Source organism: Nuphar pumila, chromosome 2, assembly GCF_984573655.1.
Source record: "Nuphar pumila chromosome 2, dmNupPumi1.hap1.1, whole genome shotgun sequence".
In the NCBI taxonomy this organism is placed as follows: Eukaryota; Viridiplantae; Streptophyta; class Magnoliopsida; order Nymphaeales; family Nymphaeaceae; genus Nuphar; species Nuphar pumila.
In genome coordinates this window covers 97,103,715-97,125,575 of record NC_143250.1, presented here as the reverse complement: position 1 = coordinate 97,125,575, position 21,861 = coordinate 97,103,715, and the positions used below count along the sequence as shown (strand labels likewise).

Sequence of the window (21,861 nt, the reverse complement as noted above, 5' to 3'; positions counted from 1 at the left end):
AACATACCCTTACCAACCCTGACAATCACACCCATCGACCCCTCATCGGCAACCCCTGCAAAGCTGCATGTTTCCTTACATGCATGTCAGAAGCCGAAGCATTGTCTTCGTCTTGGTATGTTTCCCGACGTCGGGGTAATCACTAATCAGGCTGCAAACAACAACCAATTTGCGAGCCAAATGAGCAGAGTTCAAGCTGAGTTTTTTACAACAACAACTACGCCTTCATCCCAAAACAATTGGGGTCGGCGATATGAACCAAAAAAGAAAATCATTCTAGGTCATCCACATGAATCCTTCTCCTCCAATCATTTTTATCCAATGCAATGTCCTCGGTGAGGTTCAAAGTATTCATATCCTTTCCTATCACCTTCATCCATGTCTTCCTAGGCCTACCCTGACCTCTTTTAACTAATATATTTTCCCATTTCTCCATCCTTCTAACTGGAGCATCATTAGGCCTTCGCCGAATATGTCCAAACCACCGTAAACGATGCTCTCTCATCTTATTTTCAATGGGTGCAACACCTACCTTCTTAAGTATCTCCTCGTTCCGAATCTTATTTTCAAGCTGAGTTTTTTAAATAAATAAATTATTAACATATTCTTATTACATATAATGCTAATAATTGAACCAAAAGCCTCTCCGCTACATGCATGTAACTAGCTTAGGACAAAATTAAGTTGTTTCAGCTTGATTTGAGGGCTAGCCAAACTTGAACAACTAATTTTTTAAACGAGCCCAGCCGAGCCAGCCTAAGCTGGGCTCGTGTGCACCCCTACGCGTAACTCAATCAACTTGGGTACTTTAACATAATAAGTGCACTTTTTTTCTCTTAATGAGCTTATGCAAGCTAAGTCGAGCCTAACAGAGCACCCATTGTTTACGCTTTTACCCAATATGCTAAACGAGTTTTCGTGGATTGTCATATTAAGTCTACTTTATGATCCCGAATGGACTCTCATGCAATCTCATGAGAATTTGAAAGTATTAATATTTTTTATCTTTTTATTGGAAAAAATAAGTTCATTAAAAATAAAAAAAATATATCTAAAACAAATAAGAGTGCATAAAAAGATTTCACCCATTTTTAATAAAAATAGCTGATAAAAATGTAAACACACTATTTACGATTTTAGCAAAAAAAATGCGATATTTTGGCATTTAAAACAGCTACCTAGGATCCATTCAAAGAATAGTAATGAACTCTAGTGAGTAAAAATAACTTGGGAGTTGCCCACAAAGGCTCCACTCATCTGGTAGGGGTGACTTGTGAATGTCACCAAGTTGTGAGGATGTCACAAGTTCAAAACCCGCGGGTGGCATCCCTTGCCGCAATGTCCAAGTTGAGTGTACTTTCCAATGGGCAGGGAGAACCTCAAGGGTCTTACCAACAGAAGGCCAGCCAATGTGAGAGGGTCAGTGATGAGGGGCTTTTCTCTTAGATTATCCAAAAAATATAATAATAACTTGGGAGTTTCCTGATTCTAGTCATCATTTATGAAAGACCCAGAAAAATCAAACAAGTTTATTGCTAATAGTCTTAACTTTCTCTATCATTGAGAACTGGCAAAAATTGATACTGCCACAAAGAGCTCATTCAGAGTTGAGACCACAAGGTTGGTTTGGGTTGGGGAAAGCTGACAGAATTGTATAGAGGAATCTTTCACTACCTAAAAGAGGCCCATAGTGTTTCGTGTTGTGGGGCCGATTAGTTTTGCTGCATGTGTAAATAAGTCCAATCAATGTGGACCTTCTTAGCTGGATCCAGGACCCCTTATTTCCTTGTACTAAAAAGTAAAAGAGGACGCCAGTTGATTTGGTACCACTGGATCTGGATAGTGAACTCAGGACAAATTCGTGTCACAAATATAGCTGAGATTTTGGAAATCTAGCAAAATTTTCAAAAGTTTTTTACATGTTTGGACAATCCCGATATTATCATGAATTGTTCAAAAATTGTGCATTTCTTGACATTATTGAAATTATATATATATATATTTTCAAAACTTTACATGTTTTTTATCATTTTTCTTAAACTGGCAAGATTTCAGTAAAAACAAATGATGGAAATGATAGCTGTAAAGAGACCTATCTTTCAGTAATTTCTAAATATTCTAGGTACTGTCATGCAAATGATCAGCATTTACTTCAAGGAAGTTGGGAGTACCGTAGTACAAGCTTCTGAGACTGAATGGCTTTCTTGGCATCATTTTAATTGAATCGGCCAAACTTCCAACCAGCAATTCCTACTTGCAACTTTAATTTTTTTGGGCATCATACTGTTGAAATGCCCTCTCACATCCAATAATCTCTCTCTCTCTCTCTCTACACCTCAAGTTAATTTTTGCTGACAGTGATTGGTTCCATATGAACATTTTAATTGCTGTCACCTGTCTGTTCTTGTGCACCTTCTTTCATTTTTATGTTCAACATTGTCCTCAGTGTGGCTGTTACTAGAACACCCTTCCTCCTGGTTTCATTTATTGATACTTTAGTGCCCATCCATTTCAAGCTTGAAGGATGAACAATGCATACATTTTTGAAGGATCACCAATGTGCCATCTACCCATGGATGTACATTGGTTGATCTTGGATATGCTTAGATCTAGTTGATAATTATGTAATATTTTATGAATAATTAAAAAAAAAAACATTGCACTTAATCACGAGCTCATTGGTGTCAAATTCTCATCCCCTTCTTTGTCTGCTAGAATGTACACCCAGCTTTGTCCACGGGAAATGAACGCCCTTGGGTTTTGAACTCATGACATCTCTTCAGCTTGATGAAGTTTGCAAGTGGCCCTTAAAGATGAGGGGAGCCCTTGCAGGCAGATAATTAGGCAGCCAAGAAACCCTTTTTTCACTTTCTTCTTCTTTTCTGAATTAAAGTGGTTTTTTAATTGTCTAGGTCAGGATATAGTCAGGATTGCATTAATCAAGACAGTTGAGAATTAATTCCTTGTATGGTTGAGCAGGTCCCGTAATAACCACATGATCCATTTCAACCTGCCACATCTCTAGCTCTAGCCATAGCGACAAAAGTTTTTATGGGCAATTTAGAAATTGAAAAAATTTCATAAATCTTGCATTTTTTTGGCAAAATCTTGGCAATAAAAAAATAATTAAAAAATATAAAAATTATTTTTTATAAGAAAATATTAATATAATTTATTTAAAAATAAAAATATTCAATTTTTTCATGATAAACAGCCGTTTAAAACATAAATATCATGTTTAAATCGCAGTATTTATGTTTTTTCATAAATCTCGTGATATTTTGAAAATCTCATGAGAAATTGCCGTTTTAAACTTTCAAGCAATTTTTTGTGATATTATCGCGAGATTTTTCATAAATCTCGCGATATTTGTCACACTGACTCTAGCCACAATAGGTTCAGTTTGCACCACTAATTATTTCTACCAATGTACATCTCATCTTAGTGTCATTTGCATAATTGCATTATACTGGACTAATGGACAGCATATGTGCCCCAACAAGCCACATCAATCTACTGCTAATGTCGATTGGTCCAATAGGCAGTGGACCAAAAGATGCATCCTATTATTGCAATTTATGGAGCTTGAGTAATCTTTCATTTTATGATGTAAAACTTTGTGGGCTTACCTGATATAAGGAATTCAAAAGACATGAAGGATTTGAGAAGAATTATCTTTGTTTGGAAGAAATTTCATAATTGAAAGTTTCAAAAGCAACCATAATCCTTCTCAAACTGGATTTGGCAATTATAAATCTCCATGTGAAGGAATTGATTGTTGTGGATTTCTTTTTATTTTTCATGATTCTATTAATTTATTTATTTTTTCTAAACAAACTAAAATGTAAGAATTGAAAACCTTGATTCTTTGTAACTATTGTGATTCGTTCCTGTTCCTGTTCCTTCCCAAATTCCTGCTTTCCAAACAGGCCCTAATCTCTTTAATGAAAAAGCAAAAGAGTCTTTGGCTGTATTTCATTTTTTAAGAAATAAAAATGGCAAGCATATATGTAGGAGCACATGCATGTGAGTGCAACAAACAGTTGGCTTATTTCTTCTTTTAAAAAGGTCCTCTTATTAGGGTGTCATGTCAACGATGTGACAACTAATGACTGACTGTATTGTATGTAAAGGTTTCAACACATTGAGCAGTATTGAAAACACCATAAGCCAAGTTCTCACCACCACCTGTGCAGCAGTCAATGTAAAGCTAGCAGTCTTTTTCTTCACGTTTTCCCTGAAGCCACACTTTTTAAGACATCTCGCAACCGATCGGGTTTGGTTCGGATTCAGGTGGAACCAAAGTTGGACTAGATTTTCCAGTATGGTATTGGGTCTGGACTTGAGTTTAATCAGGTCTACTATAGAAAAAAAAAACATACCTGAACCCGATAAGAACTCCGAGAACCAAACCCGATAAAACCATATTTTTATCATTTTTTCATTGAAAAAGTGTGAGCCTTAATCGGAACTCGAGTCAAGTCCAGGTTTGGTATAAAATTTCACAAACTATACCTAGGTTTAGGGGTGTCAATGGGTTGGGTTTACCTGAACCCGACTTGGACCAAACTCTATAGTGTTCGAGTATGGTGACAAATAAGAAGACCCAATTAAGACTCGATTTCGGACCCGAGGGTCCAATTAATACATAGACCAGGGTATAGTTTGTGAAATTTTATACTAGACCCGAGCCCGACCCGAGTTTCGATTAAGACCCATAATTTTTTAATATAAAAATGCTAAAAAAATATTATTTTACTAGGTTTGGTTCATGTAGTTCTTATCGGGTTCGGGTATAGTTTCTCTTATAGTAGACCCAATTAGACTTGGGTCTGGAGCCGATACTACACCCAAGAAATTGGTCCAAGTCTAGTTTCACCTGGGTCTGAACCAAACTTGACTCATTGACATTCCTACCCGGGTTTATGTATTAATTGGACCTTCGCATCCAGAGTTGGATCTTGTAATTTATTATCAATCCTGGACCCTATAGGGTTTGGTTTTGGTCGGGTATGGGTAAATCAAGCCTGTTGACACCCCTAATCTCAAATGGTATCTCTTGTTGGTTTGAGTGTTACATTGATCAATTTAGGGATGACAGTGGACTGGTGAAACAGGGCTGCATCCAGCCCCGCCTCACCCTATTTGGATTGGAGATGGAGGATATTAAACGGGTCCTCAATCCTTCTATAGGCATGGCAATGGACCGAGGAGAAACGGGGATGGAGGTTAAAATTCAATCCCGTGCGACAATGGAGGGTAGGATTTTGAGATGGGGGCGGGGGTGGGGGTGGAGACCTTGTCCCCTGCCCCGCCCCGCTACACTGCCATCCCTAGATCAATTTGCTTGATCCACAATTGATGAACCCACATGGCTAAGTGAGTTGGTTTAGGGTATGTTTGATGGCTTGTCCAAGGTTGGACGAAATAAACAAAAAGAACAGAACAGAGCATTGGTTCTGTTCGTTCTGTAACAACTGTTCTAAGTCCAACGTTTGTTTGAACTGTACTCAAATGCTATGTTTCAATTGTCCGTTGTTTGATGATGATGTACCCCCAGGTCGGATTGCTCGGTTTGGTTCTTTGCGTGCAGGTGTCGTTTTTCTGGCGAGCGCATCACCGACGGTGGGCATCAACTACGGGCAGGTGGCAAACAACCTCCCGTCGCCAGACCGAGTGGCGGGGCTGCTCCAATCCATCAACATTACGAAGGTGAAGCTCTACGACTCCGACCTGAGAGTCCTCCGTGCCTTCCATGGCACCTGCGTCGAGTTCGTTGTCGCAATCCCGAACGAGTGCGTCGGAAAGATGGCAGATCCGGCGACGACCCTCGCCTGGGTCAAGGAGAACATCCAGCAGTACGTTCCGACGAGCCGGATCAGTTACATAACCATCGGGAATGAGGTGCTCATCGGAAATGACTCGTCGTTGGCCGGGTGCCTCGTTCCGCTGATGCAGAACGTTTATGCCGCTCTGCAAACCCTAGGGATGCAGGATAAGGTGGAGGTGACAACGACGCACTCACTCGCCATCCTGGAATCGTCCTACCCGTCGTCGAGCGGCCGATTCTGGCGAGATCTCGCCGGACCGGTTCGGTCTCTGCTAGGGTTCCACGGGCGGACCGGATCGCCGTTCCTGATCAACGCCTACCCGTTCTTCGCCTACATGTCGGACCCAAAACACATCTCCCTCGACTACGTCCTTTTTTTAGAGAACGCTGGAATCTTGGACCCCGACACCAGGCTTCACTACGATAACATGTTGTTCACCCAAATCGACGCCGTGTACGCCACACTAGAGGCGGAGGGGAAGCGGAATTTGAGGGTAAAGGTGTCGGAGACGGGGTGGCCGTCGAAGGGGGACTTGCAGGAGACCGGCGCTTCGCTGGAGAATGCCCGAACGTACAACGGGAACCTGATGAGGATCGTGGCGGAGCAAAGGGGGACGCCGAAGCGGCCGGACGTGGGGCTGGAGGTGTACGTGTTTGCCCTGTTCAACGAGAACTTGAAGCCCGGGCCGACATCGGAGAAAAACTACGGGCTCTTCAAGTTTGACGGGACGCCAGTGTATGCTATCGAGTTTGACTCCGCCAGGCTCGGCTCGCCGTCGGGCGATGAAAGCTGAGGCGTAGATGGCGAAGGAGAACTCGGGATTCGATAGGAACCAAGAGCTTGCGGGCCCACCCATTGAGAAATTTTCGTACAAATAAAATTTTCGTATATATATATATATATATATATATATATATATTAGCACATTTATGATACAAATAAAAAAGCTTTACCAAATTGGTTTTGTTTGGATACATACTACCAACTGCTACTTCCGAGAAGGTGTGGTGTCCCGGGCCAATAGGGAGTAGGTTGTCAGATTAAGAGTATTTCGGTCATTTACAGTGGCCGTACTGCCATGAGCCGATCTTCCCCTTTACTGTACTGTGGCAGGCCCTCCGCTGCGCAGAGTTAAAGACAAAAAAGTCCTTAAAAATGACCCATCTTCATGATGCCGCTGTTGGGGACCGACTTAGGCTTAGCTCGATAAAACTCAGCTCGGGCTCGGTTCATTCCGTAAATGAGCCGAGCTTAAATTAAGCTTCGAGGATCAGCCGAGCTCGGTCTTCACACTTCTACGAGATCCCTCAATGTCTTCCCTCCCCCGTCTCTCTCTCTTTTTGCTTGTTGAGGCTTGACTTAGCTCGGTGTTCAGGCTTGCTCGAGCTAAGCTCGAGCCAAATTTGGACATCATTTTACTTGGGTGAGCTGAGCTTAAACATGCCAAACTCAGCTCGTGTGCATCCTTACTCGTGACTCGATTCTATTCAACTCGTCACAAATTCATTCATGATTGATTCGTATAATTGATGAGCAGCTCGTTTAGCTTAAATGAGTCAAGCTTTGCTCAACTCAATAGTTTACAGATAATATATATATATATATATATATATATATATATATATATATATATATATATATATATATATATATATATATATGGATGATATATATTTTATATAATATAAAAAAGAATATATAAAAAAAGGATGGATGAAAAACATATACATAAAATATGAATTATTAAGTTTAATTTATAAAAATATATATTTTTAAGTATAATATATTAAAACATACTCGTGTTCAGCTCATTTCATTCAGGGACGAGATGAGCTCGGCTAAACACCAACACAAGCCGGGCTACGAGCTCAATCTACTATTAAACGAGCCCAGCGAACATGCCTTGGGTTCGTTCGGCTCGTTTACCAGTCCTACACCCTGCACACGCTAGCCAGTCACCGCGAGAACCTCGTTTTCGTAATTTAATTAAACTACAAGGCCTTCTTTTGTCAATTGAGAAATTTCACCACCGATTGAGGGGGGTTAAGCTCGTGATCGACCTCTTGATTCAGGGGCATATACGTAATTAATTATTTGTCCTTTTTCCGTTCGTAATTTGAAAAGGTTCCCCCTCCCCCGGAGAGAGAGAGAGAGACGTTAGCACGCACCCGTGCATTTTTCTTGTGCATCGATATGTAAAATTACTGAAACAACCCTCTGACCATAGTCAAGTACAAAAGAGTGCCTTTCGCTAGTGGAGTTAAAAAGACCTCTACCGAAAAGACGAAAATACCCTCATCTGCACCGTGTCACTACTCGGCGATTTTGAATCTTCCAGTTCAAACAAAAGAGACGTTGGTTCTCATTATTTCCAGAAATACGAAAATCACCCTGAATGTAGATGGGAGGGCCAACCCTAATATGACCGGTATCTAGTGCTGGTAAACCAGCAGAACAAACCAAAAAGGACATGTTCGGGCTCAGCTTGTTTACTAGTGGAGCATCTTCGTGACTCGACTCATGTTCGTATACATAGAATATACATATTTTTTTTATATATTATATTTAAAATATATATTATACTTAATAGTTCAGATTTATGTATATATTCATGCATCTTTATCTTTGTATATATATATATATATATTTTGTATTTTTAAATATATTATACTATATAAATAAAATCTATACCAACTATCTTCAGCTGAGCTCAACACCGTAAGGGCTCAACTCATTTAAGCTAAACGAGCTGCTCATGACCCATCTCGCCAACCAGCTATAGAAAATCGATCATGAACATGTTTGTCATGAGCCAAACAGAGCTGAGACACGAACTGCTCGGATTGTTTACCAGCCCTATCGGGTGTCGTATAGGATTCTTTATATGAATTCAATTGTAGATCAGTTGACAACTCTTGATAGGGCCTTGGTGGACCAACACTAGAATATGTTAAGAGGATTTAAAACTAGAATAGAAAGGCTAGGTTGAAGAATTGAAGAAAAGTGTTATGAAAGGTTGGAGTTTCTGATTGTAAAGCTGGTGCTTGATTTCCTTCAACCTCATAAATCAGGCGATCTGAGATAGTAGCATCTTAGCCTGTCTTTCTTTCTTCATCGGGCCAAAGATGACACATGCCCTGGTCACTCACCAACCCCAATGGTAACCATTTTCGTCTTTGACCTGAATGAGTCGGTGCATTGCAGTCATTTCAGATCACGAGAAAAAGAAAATAATTATTTTAATTTTTCGATCTGATTCTGCCGAGATACGGTGCTCCACTGCACTGCATTCATTGCCAAAAACTACCCTTTTTATCAAATGACCACTCTCTCTCTCTTGAAGGAGGTTAACTCTGTGAGTCAATTTAATTTCTCTTCGTTTATTTTCTTGGTATTTTAGGATCTTGAGGAATCTCATTCTGAAGCTGGAATCGTGATTTTCTGTGTTTTTTTTTTCTAGTTCTTGAGATTGAGGAAGTGAGGAATTTTTGCTGGGAATTGAGGGACGAAAATACCCTAGATTCGTTGATGTTGGTGGTGTTGTTTTCTGGGAAGATTTGCGTTGTGGAGCTGGGGAAATCGTTGAAGGTTGTAACGTGAATGGTTTTTTTTTTTTTTTTTTTTGGGGGGGGGGGGGGGGGGGGTGCGGGGGGGGCTAGGGTTCGAAATCTGGGTTTGTTTGGAGTTTTTTTATTTGTATTTAGGGATGAAAGACGAAATCTGGTGGAATGCTGGTGATGCTTAGAATTCCTGGTTGTGGGGAAATGTAGTTGGTCTGATTTTTTGTTGTTTAAGAGATTAGAATGATGTATCTTTTCCTGATTTAGTTCTCGTTCTCGATTTCGTTTAGGACCGAGATTTTATGACTTTTCAGACAATGGAAGGTTTCTACCGATTGACATCTTCAGCTCAGGAGATTCTGGTTTTCATTTCGGAAGATTCTTATGTGGGTCTCTGAATTCATAGGGGAGCTTGTGGTTAATGGGGGGGAATTAGTTAGAGGGGGAGGCGTTGTATTGATTTGTTAGACAGGAAACGCTGAGATAATCTAAACTCATTTTGCCACATTTGGATGGTAGGCAGCAAGTTTTGTAGGGGAAGAATCTTGCAGTCTTTATTGTTGATCGGTGAATTTCCGCGTTTAGTTGCTGGTTCCTTTCGAATTGAGAACTTTAGATGAACGTGTTTGCGGGAAGGTGAATGTGGGGGGAGGGGGCGCGGGGAGATTCTCTGTATTCAATTATCGTTGATATGTCAGTGTTTTAGACACCTGAAATCTTAGTTTCTTCACGGAATGAGGAGCCCGAGCTTAGTCTGCGGAGATTGGTCAATGCCGCCGCCATTGAGAGAGTGCGAATAAGTCTAAAGTTTGCAACTGTGAGTTTGATAGGATAGTTTTTCATGCGTTTCATAGAATCGTTTCACTGCCACTGATGCTACTGTGACTTTCGCATGTTTTTGTAGTTCATTTGGTTTTAGTTTGGAGGTAGGGAAAAGAGTTGCCAGTGATTAGAGGAAAAATGGGAGGCGAGAAGCGAGGTTCAAAAGGAGGGGGTCACCCTGGTGGTTTCTTTCAGCTGTTTGATCGAAATAGTAGGTCGAAGTGGAAGAAGTTGTTCTCGAACAAGTCACCTGTAGCAGGTAAGGATCCGGTTTTCATCTTGTTGCAAATTGGTATCTCCACTGATGGATCATTAATACGGTTTTTCTGTCTTTATTTTCGCTTTGTTTTTCGAAACGGTTGCCAGAAGCCTCACTAATCACTCAACCCATGCTTGCTTTGATCCAAACTTTGTTGCTTGGAACCAAAATTGGTAAATTATTATGGTTCAATTAATAATCTATCTTTTATTTGACATGCCAGTTCAGATGGATCCATAATTACCCATCTGCGTGAAATTCTTGGAGTTTATAGCTTTCCTGCTTTTCCACTTCCTGATAAACCAGGATGCCTGCATTCATTATCGTATATTCATTGATTGTTTCATGCCTTTTTTTCAACATTTTCTTATTGTTCACTCTTTCTATTGCAGTAGAATCAGAACAGGCTGAGCTTGATGGGGAGAAATTACATACCACCAACTTTCACATGGTCGGTAACTGTTTCTTTCTTCCATTATTGGTGTATTTTCTGTCTGTAATCTCATGTTTTTTGTCTATGTGCATTGGGGTTTTCATTCTGTTATCTTTTTTGTTCTGCCATATTATAAGGTAACCACTTTTCTTCTTGATCTTAGATGGATGATGATAAGAGAAGTGAATCTAGTTGCATTTCATCATTATCAATGGATGATGAGGGGGTGGGAGTAAAGGCTCCTAATGTGGTTGCCAGACTTATGGGTTTAGATTCGTTGCCTTCTTTTGATGTGCCTGAGTGCAATTCAACCCCATTTCATGAGTCTGGGCTTACTCATGGTCCTAAGAAGAGCCTAGAATTCGGATCTCAATACCAGAACTTGCCCTCTGTCAGACAGTCATCTGATATGACTTTGGCTAGCAAAATCTTGGAGCCAAGGCCACAAAAAATGCAGAAAATGTCCTTACTTGACAGAAGGCCAATTGAGAGGTTTCAAACCGAGACATTACCAGCAAAACCTGTTAAATCTTATTCAAATATCCAACATAGACTATTATCACCTATAAAGGGTTCTGGATTTGTTTCAGCCAAGAGTGCAGCCCATGTGATGGAGACAGCTGTGAAGATTCTTGAGCCAGGATTGCAGCCAGCTGCTAGGAACAAATCCACAATTATTGGGGCTTCATCGATTCCCTTGAAAGATAGAAGTCAATCAGAAGATATAGCATTTAGCTATAGAATTTCTAAGCCCCTGGAGATACCAAAGAAATTTAGTGAGCCTAATGCAGTCACGTTTCTGAAAGGGCAAGCCATGAACAAGAGCTGGAACGGCTCTGAAGATAGTTGCAGTTCCAGGGCAGCCTCTGAAGGAAGGTTGTCAAAAAAATTACCTTCCTTCTCATTGTCTCAGAATACTGCAGAAAGTAACCAGAGGCTACCTTTCTCTTCCGCTAAACAAGAAAAACAAGTAGCAATACCATGTGATTTCCCAGATTCTGAGGATACCAAGCCTTCATTTACTACTAATCAAGGAAAGTCCATCTCGCTTGCCGTTCAAGCAAAGGTTAATGTGCAGAGGAGGGAAAATTTGTCTTGTTCATCTTCGGTACGACCAAACAGCACTCGCAGTAGTAGTTTGTTGGTACAAGATGAACAGGATGAACCAGCAATCAGTCGACAGCGCAAAAGCCAGTTAAATCTCCAAAAGAATAAGCAGAAACAAGCTACTTCTAGTGCTACGAATGTGCTTAGGCAGAATAACCAGAAGCAGAACAGGTTGCCCTCAAAACCTTCAGCTTTAAGCCAACACACAAGAAAAGATGTGGTTGGGGGTACTTCTTCTGGACAGAAGCTTGCAAATCACGAGGGTATGAGAAAGGGGCTTGCAAATCAAGAGGGCATGATTTCTGGCAGGAATGCTTGCAGCCAACCGAAGAAAGGGGCTTGCTCTAGAAATTCAGAGAAGGGCATGGATAAAAGTGATCTTGAAAAGAAATGTCTCTCAAGAACTGAAAACTTTCCTCGAAAGAAAAGATTAATAGAAGGGGTTTTTTCCTCTCATAGAAATGGGTTTGTAGATACCATTTTTATTGATGGATATAGAACTCCTCAAGAAACCAATGCAATCACTAATAGCTGCTTAAATGAAGTAGAGGATAATAAACAAAGGCTTTGGAATGGTGAACAGGCTGTTTCAAGCAGCAGCAAGAGTATGGATGTTGTTTCCTTTACATTCACTTCACCATTGATGCCCCTGTCTGGAACCCGTTCAACTGACCTGGCATCAGATAAGCAAAACATGAAGAAGGGATGCTTTATTGATTCTTGTGGTGAAAAGATCTTGTCAAGCACAAAAAGTTCAAGGATGTCTACCCCAGGTTCCACGAAGTTGGAGGGAGATACTTTGAGTGCTCTTTTGGAGAAGAAGTTGAGAGAATTGACATCTGGGATTCAAATGGCGAGTTCTCTTAAAGCCACCAATTCAGAGAATTCAAATACCGTGTCCATACTCCAAGATTTTCTAGCTACTCTTAATTCTGGTGTTCCCATATTGAAGGAACATGATGATGAGTGTTTATCCATGCCTCAGAAAAGTGATGTAAATTACAGATTTGTTCCTGACAGCTCCTCTTCAAGCACTTCGATGGTCAATACAGATCTCAAGTTTCAGGTAGATGCTCTCTCCCATGTTTATATTCATTTTTTTTCCCATCCAAAGGACATGTACTTCACATAATTAAGCATTGGATTGGCTAACTATTTGTTAAGTGGATTTTTTAGATATTCTGCTGAACCTTTTATCATGAGGCCTGTTCTTCAGTCATGGATGGTTCCCATTTAGTTCTAGCTGGATCCTAACTTACTTTGATTGAATGGAGCTTGGGATTGAACCCTCCTACTATTATCATCCTCTTCCTCATCATCATTAAGAGCACTCTTTTTTTCTTGACTTTTATTTGGTTGGGAAATAGGCTAGTGGGAAGCTGTAAAGTAGGGGTGGCAATTTCTGACACGACCTGCCAACCCGACCCGCCAACCCGCCTCTTAGGCGGGTTCGGGTTGGGCTTAAGCCAACCCGTTTAATAAACGGGTCGACCCGCATAACCCGTTTATTAAACAGGTCGGGTTCGGGTTGGGGGTATGCCAACCCGGCTGACCCGTTTAATAAACGGGTTAGGCGGGTGGGTCAACCCGTCAACCCGACCCGCCAACCTGACTACCTGCCAACCCGATCCGTCAACCCGCCAACCCGACCTGCCAACCTGACCCGCGAACCTGAAAACCCGTTTACCCGACCCAACCCATTTATTAAATGGGTTGGCAGGTCGTGTCGGGTTACCCGTTTATTAAACGGGTCGGGTTCGTGTTTGCCACAGCTGACCCGTTTAATAAACGGGTCGGGTTCGGGTTGAGGTATGCTGACACGCCAACCCGACCCGATTGCCACCCCTACTGTAAAGTACATCTTTCAGGCTTCAGTTAAAGTACTGTACATACGACAACATCTATAAACTCAAAAAGAAGACCCTGATCTTGCCAAGGTTAGGATATGGATGTGCTATATATGAGGTTTTCAAAGATGCTAAAGCATAAGAAATTGCTTCATATGTAAGTCACTACATAAAAACAATTAACTGAAAATGTATAGTGTACAAAGAATTAGTTCAGAAAAATATCAATAATGATTTAAGATGGATTCAGCATGATCTGATATTGGTTGTCTGAGGCAACTTTGATCATGTGTACGCCTATGTCGTAAAGTGTCTTCAGCTTGACCATCTTTGTAATTGTGTCATCAGGAAGATGTGAAGGCAAATAAGTGTGCTTTTATGACATAGGGAGCTTGTTTTGTATTTCTAAGACCATTGCTACACAGTTCTCTGCTTTGAATCACAAACCTCAGCCCCATAGCATAGGATCTGGATGGGTTGTCTCTTGCATATTGCTTCTCAAGATCTGGTGGGCTGACAGATGCTTCTCAGGATCTGGTCGTAAAGTGTCTTCAGCTTGACCATCTTTGTAATTGTGTCATCAGGAAGATGTGAAGGCAAATAAGTGTGCTTTTATGACATAGGGAGCTTGTTTTGTATTTCTAAGACCATTGCTGCACGGTTCTCTGTTTGAATCACAAACCTCAGCCCCATAGCATAGGGTCTGGATGGGTTGTCTCTTGCATATTGCTTCTCAGTTCTCAAGATCTGGTGGGCTGACAGATGCTTCTCAGGATCTGGTCGTAAAATGTCTTCAGCTTGACCATCTTTGTAATTGTGTCATCAGGAAGATGTGAAGGCAAATAAGTGTGCTTTTATGACATAGGGAGCTTGTTTTGTATTTCTAAGACCATTGCTACACGGTTCTTTGCTTTGAATCACAAACCTCAGCCCCATAGCATAGGATCTGGATGGGTTGTCTCTTGCATATTGCTTCTCAAGATCTGGTGGGCTGACAGATGCTTGACACAGAAGGCCAGATGCACAGCAATGTGTGTGCTTGGGTTCTTGTTGGCTATTGTTTTTGTGAAAATGTTAGAACACCAAAATTTAAGCTCTGATTGATGGATTTGATATTCATCCTAAGAGCTATCTAAACTGCACATGTTAACATGCATATGTGATTTCCTATACTAAAAAAAATATCATAATATTTGCAAAGATGTAGTATCCTACTTCATTGTTATGATTCTATTGAACCAATTCCTAAAGTAGGTCATTTCTCAACTTCCCAACTCTCTCTCTCTCTCTCTCTCTCTCTCTGTTACTGACCATGTGTGGCTGGTTACCATGGTTAGCAGAGGAAAAAGGCTCTCAGCCAGCTTGATACCACAGTAATCTTATCACATGCTTGGAGCATGTTTCTTCTCATAAGAGTTGGTGTAACAAAGAACCACCTTGAACCAATAGTTCAGGAAATCCCAGTATTGTTATTAATATGAAATAAGATTGGGGTACTATCATATGTTCAAGCCACTTGGACCCACTAGCTGTCCAGATCTGACTTTGATCTAGTTGGTAGTTAACTGTTTAAGTTCTTCAAGCTCTCTTTTTTTTGCTTTGTCAGTGTGCATTCAATTTATAATTATGTTGATACCTTTTCATGGCATCTTTTGTTGATTGTGGTTTGAATGATTCTCTATTGGGCTAGGACTCACCTTGGCACATAAAGAAGTCCCTTTTGGACTCTTATTTGGAATCTTATATGAGATGAGAAATATGAACCATATGAGGTTCTTTGATAGACAAGGTTTCTAGCTTGAGAATTTATAATTATGTTGATACATTGTCATAGCATCTTTTGTTGATTGTGGTTTGAATGAGTCTCTATTGGACTAGGACTCACCTTGGCACATAAAGAAGTCTCTTTTGAACTCTTATTTAGAATCTCATATGAGATGAGAAATATGAACCATATGAGGTTCCTTGATGGATAAGGTTTCTACCTTGAGAATTATAAATAGAAAGTGCGCTCTCTTTTGGAAAGATGAAGAGGTACTTCTTGGCTTGAGAGAGAGAGAAAAAAGGGTATATCTCTTTTGGTGTTGAAAGATGGTGGTTTTGTTCTTTTGGGCGGTTCTCCGATGCTTGGGGTTTTTCTTGGATTTTGAGAGAAGTGTGAGAGAATGTGACAACTTCTTTTTGGTGAGTGAGATGAAGTTTTTAGTTGCACGCATCGATCATCTTGATGGGTCGAACGACATGTGCAGTTGTTTCCGTTTGTGGTTTTATTTATTCTCTCTTGTATCGATGATTGATTATATTAATAAAGGCTCTCGGTACTTTCTTCGTAGACGTAGGCGGTTTTGCCGAATCACGTAAAACCCTCGTCTTGTTGTTATTTGCTTATTTGCTCGTTTTATTGTGATTGTTTGTGTTCCTTAATCGCATCAATATCAGATCTGACATCTGGGCACTGGCTCCAAAATCACATATTTACGTTTTCAAGTTTTTCCAATCAAGTCCTAAACATCTGGCACCTGTGATGACTTGGAGAATTGATTGGAAGTGGGCTTCCATCAAATTTTTGTTATCCTAAAAAAATGAAAGTGTTTCTTGACTGAAACTTGAAAAAATGTGTGATTCTGCAAAGAATGATAATTATAAGATCCCATGAACATCAAAGAATTAATTTGAATTGCTAGCATTCTTTACTTTTCTATAATCGTCATCTCAGTGGTGTCAGCATGTCCTTCACTCATCTTTTGTGAATATCCTTGAATGGTGCAGAATGACACCTGTTTTGTGTCTCTTTTTTGGTTGAGTTGTAGAATACAAATGGAATTTCTTGTGCAGCTCAGCGTGGTTTATTTTATATTGTCTTATCATTGTGTTCACATAAAACAACAGTAAAAAGAAAAGAAAAGAAAAAGCATCCATGTATATCCATAGAAGTAATATCTGAAGATTTTTTTGTTTAATTTAAGCAATGAGATCACATTTTGGTAATTGCTGCTGCATAAGGTCTATTATTTCATTTTTACTGGTCACATTCATGTGTACAAGGATACAACTGGTACATAGATCATACAGAGAATGTAGTGCCATTTTTAGTGGACGTTCTTTTGAACATGTGCCTCTTTGACAATTACTCTATATTTCTTATGTGCACAGTTCACCTGTTATTGTTATTCTGTGACTTCACATTCATGTGTACAAGGATACAACTGGTACATAGATCATACAGAGAATGTAGTGCCATTTTTAGTGGACGTTCTTTTGAACATGTGCCTCTTTGACAATTACTCTATATTTCTTATGTGCACATATTCACCTGTTATTGTTCATGTTCTTTTTCTATGTTCATTCTGCAGCACATGATGTAATTGTTGATGAAGCAGATTTTAAGATGATCAGTTACATGTTTGACAGTACCTGAGTATTCAAAGAGATTGCTAACATGCAGTTGATTCTCTGCATCTATTCCCGTGAAAATGTTCTCTGACCTACATGTCACCATTTGCATCTGTGAACTTCAGCTAGGCCTCTAGTATCTGTTGTCAATGCATGCATTTGTTGAACGTCAATTGGCATGATCTAGCTCGTGGGTCATGCCGCTCTCATCGGTTGCCTTTGGATGAGTATCTTTTCTGTATATAATGTCAGCACATACTCTTCACAGTAGCATCTTTACTTCAAGATCTAGAACTAGTGATGTGGTTCTTAACCCGTCTGTTTAGTACAAGTACAGTTATCAAGCGTGGTATTTACTGGTTTCTGATAACGCTGTTACCCATTCTAGGTAAAGGAAACAGCCAGGCAACAAAATTTTGGAACTCAAAGTGGCCATTGGGACTTGATAAAAATGGATGCTGTAGAGGATAACGAGCGCCTCAGCCCTGTTTCAATACTTGATGCTGCCTTCTCAAATGACAGTTGCAACTCTGTGGATAGTTCAGAAGGTATTTATGGTAATGAGAAGGATAATTAGTCTTTTGCTTGCGTGGCTATCCGTTTTACTTCATTTGTCACTATTTCTTGGGAATGCAATTTTCTCTTATGTTTCTTGTTCCGCTATCACCTTTAGGTGGACAGATTGATCAGTCATACCAAGCTTCTACCAGGGGCCCATCAGTGGGTTCTGACAAGGAACTCTTGGATTCTGCTACCTCTGTATGTACAGCGACAATGGGGCCTGGTTCTTCTGTGGTTGGGCAACTAGAAGGGCTTGTCGGCACCAATGAACAAGAACTGGAATATGTAAGGGAAATCATAGCAAACACCAAGTTGACATTTGAGGATATAGCAGTTGGTCCACCCTGTGGGATTGTTGATCCTCTTCTGTTCAACAGATTAGAGGGTAACAGTACCATCTCTGGAAATACTGAAGATCAAAAGCAAATCAAAAGTGAGGGGCGACTGCGGTTCGACTGTGTGAGTGAGTGTGTAGATTTGAAATATGGCCGTTACAGCCGAGGGGATTGTAGGACCTGGACTAAAGGGGTTGCTGTGGTCGGAAAAGTCAGGGTAGCAGAGGAAGTTTTTAGGGAAATGCTGGGTTGGAGAAGCATGGGGGAGTTAATGGTGGATGAGATATTGGACAAGGACATGAGCACTGGAGCAGGGCGATGGTTAGATTTTGAAAACGATGAATTTGAAACTCGGTTGGAGGTTGAGGAGGAAATATTGGATTTTTTGATTGAAGAGGCAGTGGTTTACACTTTTGGCTTGGAAGCGTAGATGGATGTCTGCCTGGTTTCTTATTTAATCTCTCTCTCTCTCTCTCATATACCTTCTGAACCTTTTCCTTTTACACATGGGGTTTGTAATTTAGGTCTATAGTTTTTCGTTTTTCTGGCCCCTCCAAGGGAAAGGAGATTGTATGAGAGATCTGGATGTATTAAATTGTAGAATTATATTCTCTACACTATGCTTATTCGTTTACAGGCAGTTTTGCAGTGAATTCAAGGCCCAAGAGAAGAGTGGATGTACTCAATTCTAAATTTCTAGCTACTGTGGGTGAAGTGGATTGAACCCACATGCCCAAAACTGTTTGTTAACTCTGACCCTAGGGGCACTCTCTCCATCGTGCATAGCCCACGAGAGAGAGAGAGAGAGAGAGAGGATTAAGCTGGTCAGACCTGGTCCTGACCCAGTGAGTTTGACTGGGTAACAGAGAGACCTTTCTTTTTTATCCTTCTTTTGATCTCTTGGATCAGTATCCGTGCTGGCCCATGGAGCTTTCTTGTTTTCCCAGCTGCACTAATTAGCTATGGTGCCGGCTCAAGCCTGGTTCTTTTATTGCGCCAAAAACTTAACCAAGTATGACAACAGATGCCTGATTCAACATCATTGTAAGGGGGTGGGCAATGGGCAGGCTGGACCGGCCCAGCATGTTTCTTGGACAGGCTGACTGACTCACTGATGGGCTGCGCTGCTGGCGGCTTGCTCCAATTAAAAGACAGACAACAGGTTGGGCCGGGCCAGCCTGGCCAGGCCATTGGGCCTGTCAAACAGCCTGGCCCTAGCTTGGCCCAATTTTTTTGCAAGGTAACTTGGCCTAATTCTAGCCTTCTAGAATCTAAATTCCACCCTTGACATGCACATGTAGTTGCAGAATTTCTTGCAAAATCTCCTTAATTCCTGTGTTGGGTTCAACCTGACACGCGAGTTAAAAAACCTTTTGAAAATGGACAAGAGGACACGGTTTTTAAAAATTTTAATCGATGAAGAATTACTTTTTTATATTTTAATATATAAAAATGTACTTCCATTGAAATATAGTAAAAACTATTGAGAACTATATAGTAAAAAATATTAAATTAATGTTCGCACATGTCATAGTGCATCTGATACGTATTGCCTGTGACACATCTAAATGGCATGTCACTATGACAGTAAATTTTCAAAATTGGTGTCAGTGATGCGTGTTGTGCAACACAACAACCTTGACAGGATAATGCCACAAAGCGCACCTCAAGTTCTCTTTCACAGCTTTCCTTTTAGATACTGTTGTTACCTTTAGATACTGTTAGAGGCTATGAATTATATCAAAGGTGCTGCCAGATAAATGAGACCAGTCAATTAATTGGGCCAACCCTGCTGTCCGAGTGGGGCCTGGTTTTTGTACCTGGCAGCCTGAACCTACCAATGGGACCTGACCCACTTCCAAATTGCATGGCTTGTGCCATGCTATTGTTAGTTGGAATTTGGAAGCTATCAGGGAAAATAAAAAGAACAAAGGAAATAAGTGATCCAGTTGGATTGATTGAACAGGCTATCATGAAATGATTAATTTGTGGGGGTATACACTGCAATCAGACTTGAAGGTAGGACCTCACTCGGCCACTTTTCCAAGATGCAGGCAGACTTGAGGAAGCATCAATTTTTTTTTTCTATTGATCAATAGTGAAACAAAAGTGGCAGTATAATGAGATTCTTTTTTTCTCTAGGAAACTTTATGAAGTTGTTGACCAGACCAAGGCAAGTTTTTTTATGAGCCAAAATTGATTGGGAGCAGAAAGAGAGCCTCTTAGGTTAAGCATGCATAAGTTAGCTTTTCCAAGTAATGGGGCACCGAATTGTTCAGTAGGGAGCGACTTATGAATGTCACCAAGCTGAAAGGATGTCACTAATTCAAAACCCCTGAGTAGAGCTGGTAAAATGAGTTTGAATGAGCAGAGCTCGAGTGCCCAGCTCAGCTCATTTTTTGCAGTGAGTGGAGCTAATAGCAAGCTCATGATGAACCCTAGCTAAACAAGCTGAGTTTGAGCTGGCTCGTTAAAAAAAAAATCAAACTGGAAGTAACATGATTTGAACTCTAAACCTATGATGTTGAGCTCCCTAATTGACTTATTAACAAAAATGTGTACATTGTTTTCAAATCATAAGTTTTAAACTCTAGACCTATTGCTTGCAAGCCAAATACTTCAACTATTTATTATAAATTATACATTATAATGTAATATATATCTAAAATATATTTGTTACTACTTAGCAAGTCTATACGAGCCGAGCCGGGTTGAATACATATTGTTTATATTCAGCTTGCCATGCCTATTTTACAAGTCTAAACAAGTTCTTTACAAGCTGAACAAGAGCAAAGCCATGGGTGGCTTGTCTCATTTCTCAGCCTTTGCTGCGAGGCTGAATCTGGATGCAATCAGGTGAGCAAGGCCTAGAGCTTTTACACCATTGAGCTCTTTCACGATTGAATGATGTGATTTTCCCAGTTATTTGAAAAAAGAAATGAGCTTATGATGTACAAGAAGGCTTGAGAACATCATTAGCAACCACATATTACTACACATTTTACTTTCGATTGACTTGATCTTAGCCATCATTTCCAGATCTTCCATTTTATTTATGAATACTTCACCAACCTCTATTGTGATTGCTATCAACCAGTTTGTGCACAACAGATAGGCTTACAATGGAGGCTTGGGCTTTTTTATTAGGTTTGCTGGTTCCCAATACCAAGCTAGAAACAAACACCATTGCAAGCTTATCTGGGTGATTATCCTTAAATTTTGATCTGTTCTTATTACATTGACCATGCTGAATCCATCTATGAAGTCAGATATGATTAAAATAATTTGCATCAATAAGATTCAAAGGGGTACGATGGGGAATGACATAGGGGTTGAATCGAACCATCCCAACAGTCAAATAACCGTCACATAAAAAATGTCAAAACAGTTAGATAACTATATAATTAAAAACCAATATCTCAATTCTGAGTGATACAACAGCCAAGCCAATAACATTTACATACACAAGAACCACATAAGCATCCAATCTATCATTTACACACGTTAGTCAAGGTTTTTTTTATATTTACTGGTGAAACCGCCCTCAAGATAGGAGAGCTTGCTGTTCTGGGTCTACCTGCCGTACTTACTATCACTGTCCTGGCAGCATAAAACTCCGTGGATTAACTCCTTGCCCTTAGGGAGTTGCCATGCTTTGGCTTGCGCAAAGGGTGATACCCGTGGGATTTGAACCTATACCGCCTGCCTATTGC

The 21,861-nt window shown here is 40.4% G+C and overlaps 1 protein-coding gene and 1 pseudogene across 1 annotated transcript; both read left to right on the top strand.

Annotated features, from left to right (window-relative positions):
- Nucleotides 1-1,338: 1,338 nt before the first annotated feature.
- LOC149846291 (glucan endo-1,3-beta-glucosidase 11 pseudogene) lies at nt 1,339-6,624 on the top strand (annotated as a pseudogene).
- Nucleotides 6,625-9,915: 3,291 nt separating this feature from the next.
- LOC149846290 (uncharacterized) lies at nt 9,916-18,578 on the top strand. Its single transcript, XM_089990791.1, has 6 exons — nt 9,916-10,208; nt 10,296-10,472; nt 10,865-10,923; nt 11,069-13,078; nt 17,641-17,800; nt 17,926-18,578. The coding sequence occupies exons 2-6, from the start codon at nt 10,352-10,354 to the stop codon at nt 18,576-18,578; spliced, it is 3,003 nt and encodes a 1,000-aa protein (XP_089846917.1). The 5' UTR covers nt 9,916-10,208; nt 10,296-10,351.
- Nucleotides 18,579-21,861: the final 3,283 nt, after the last annotated feature.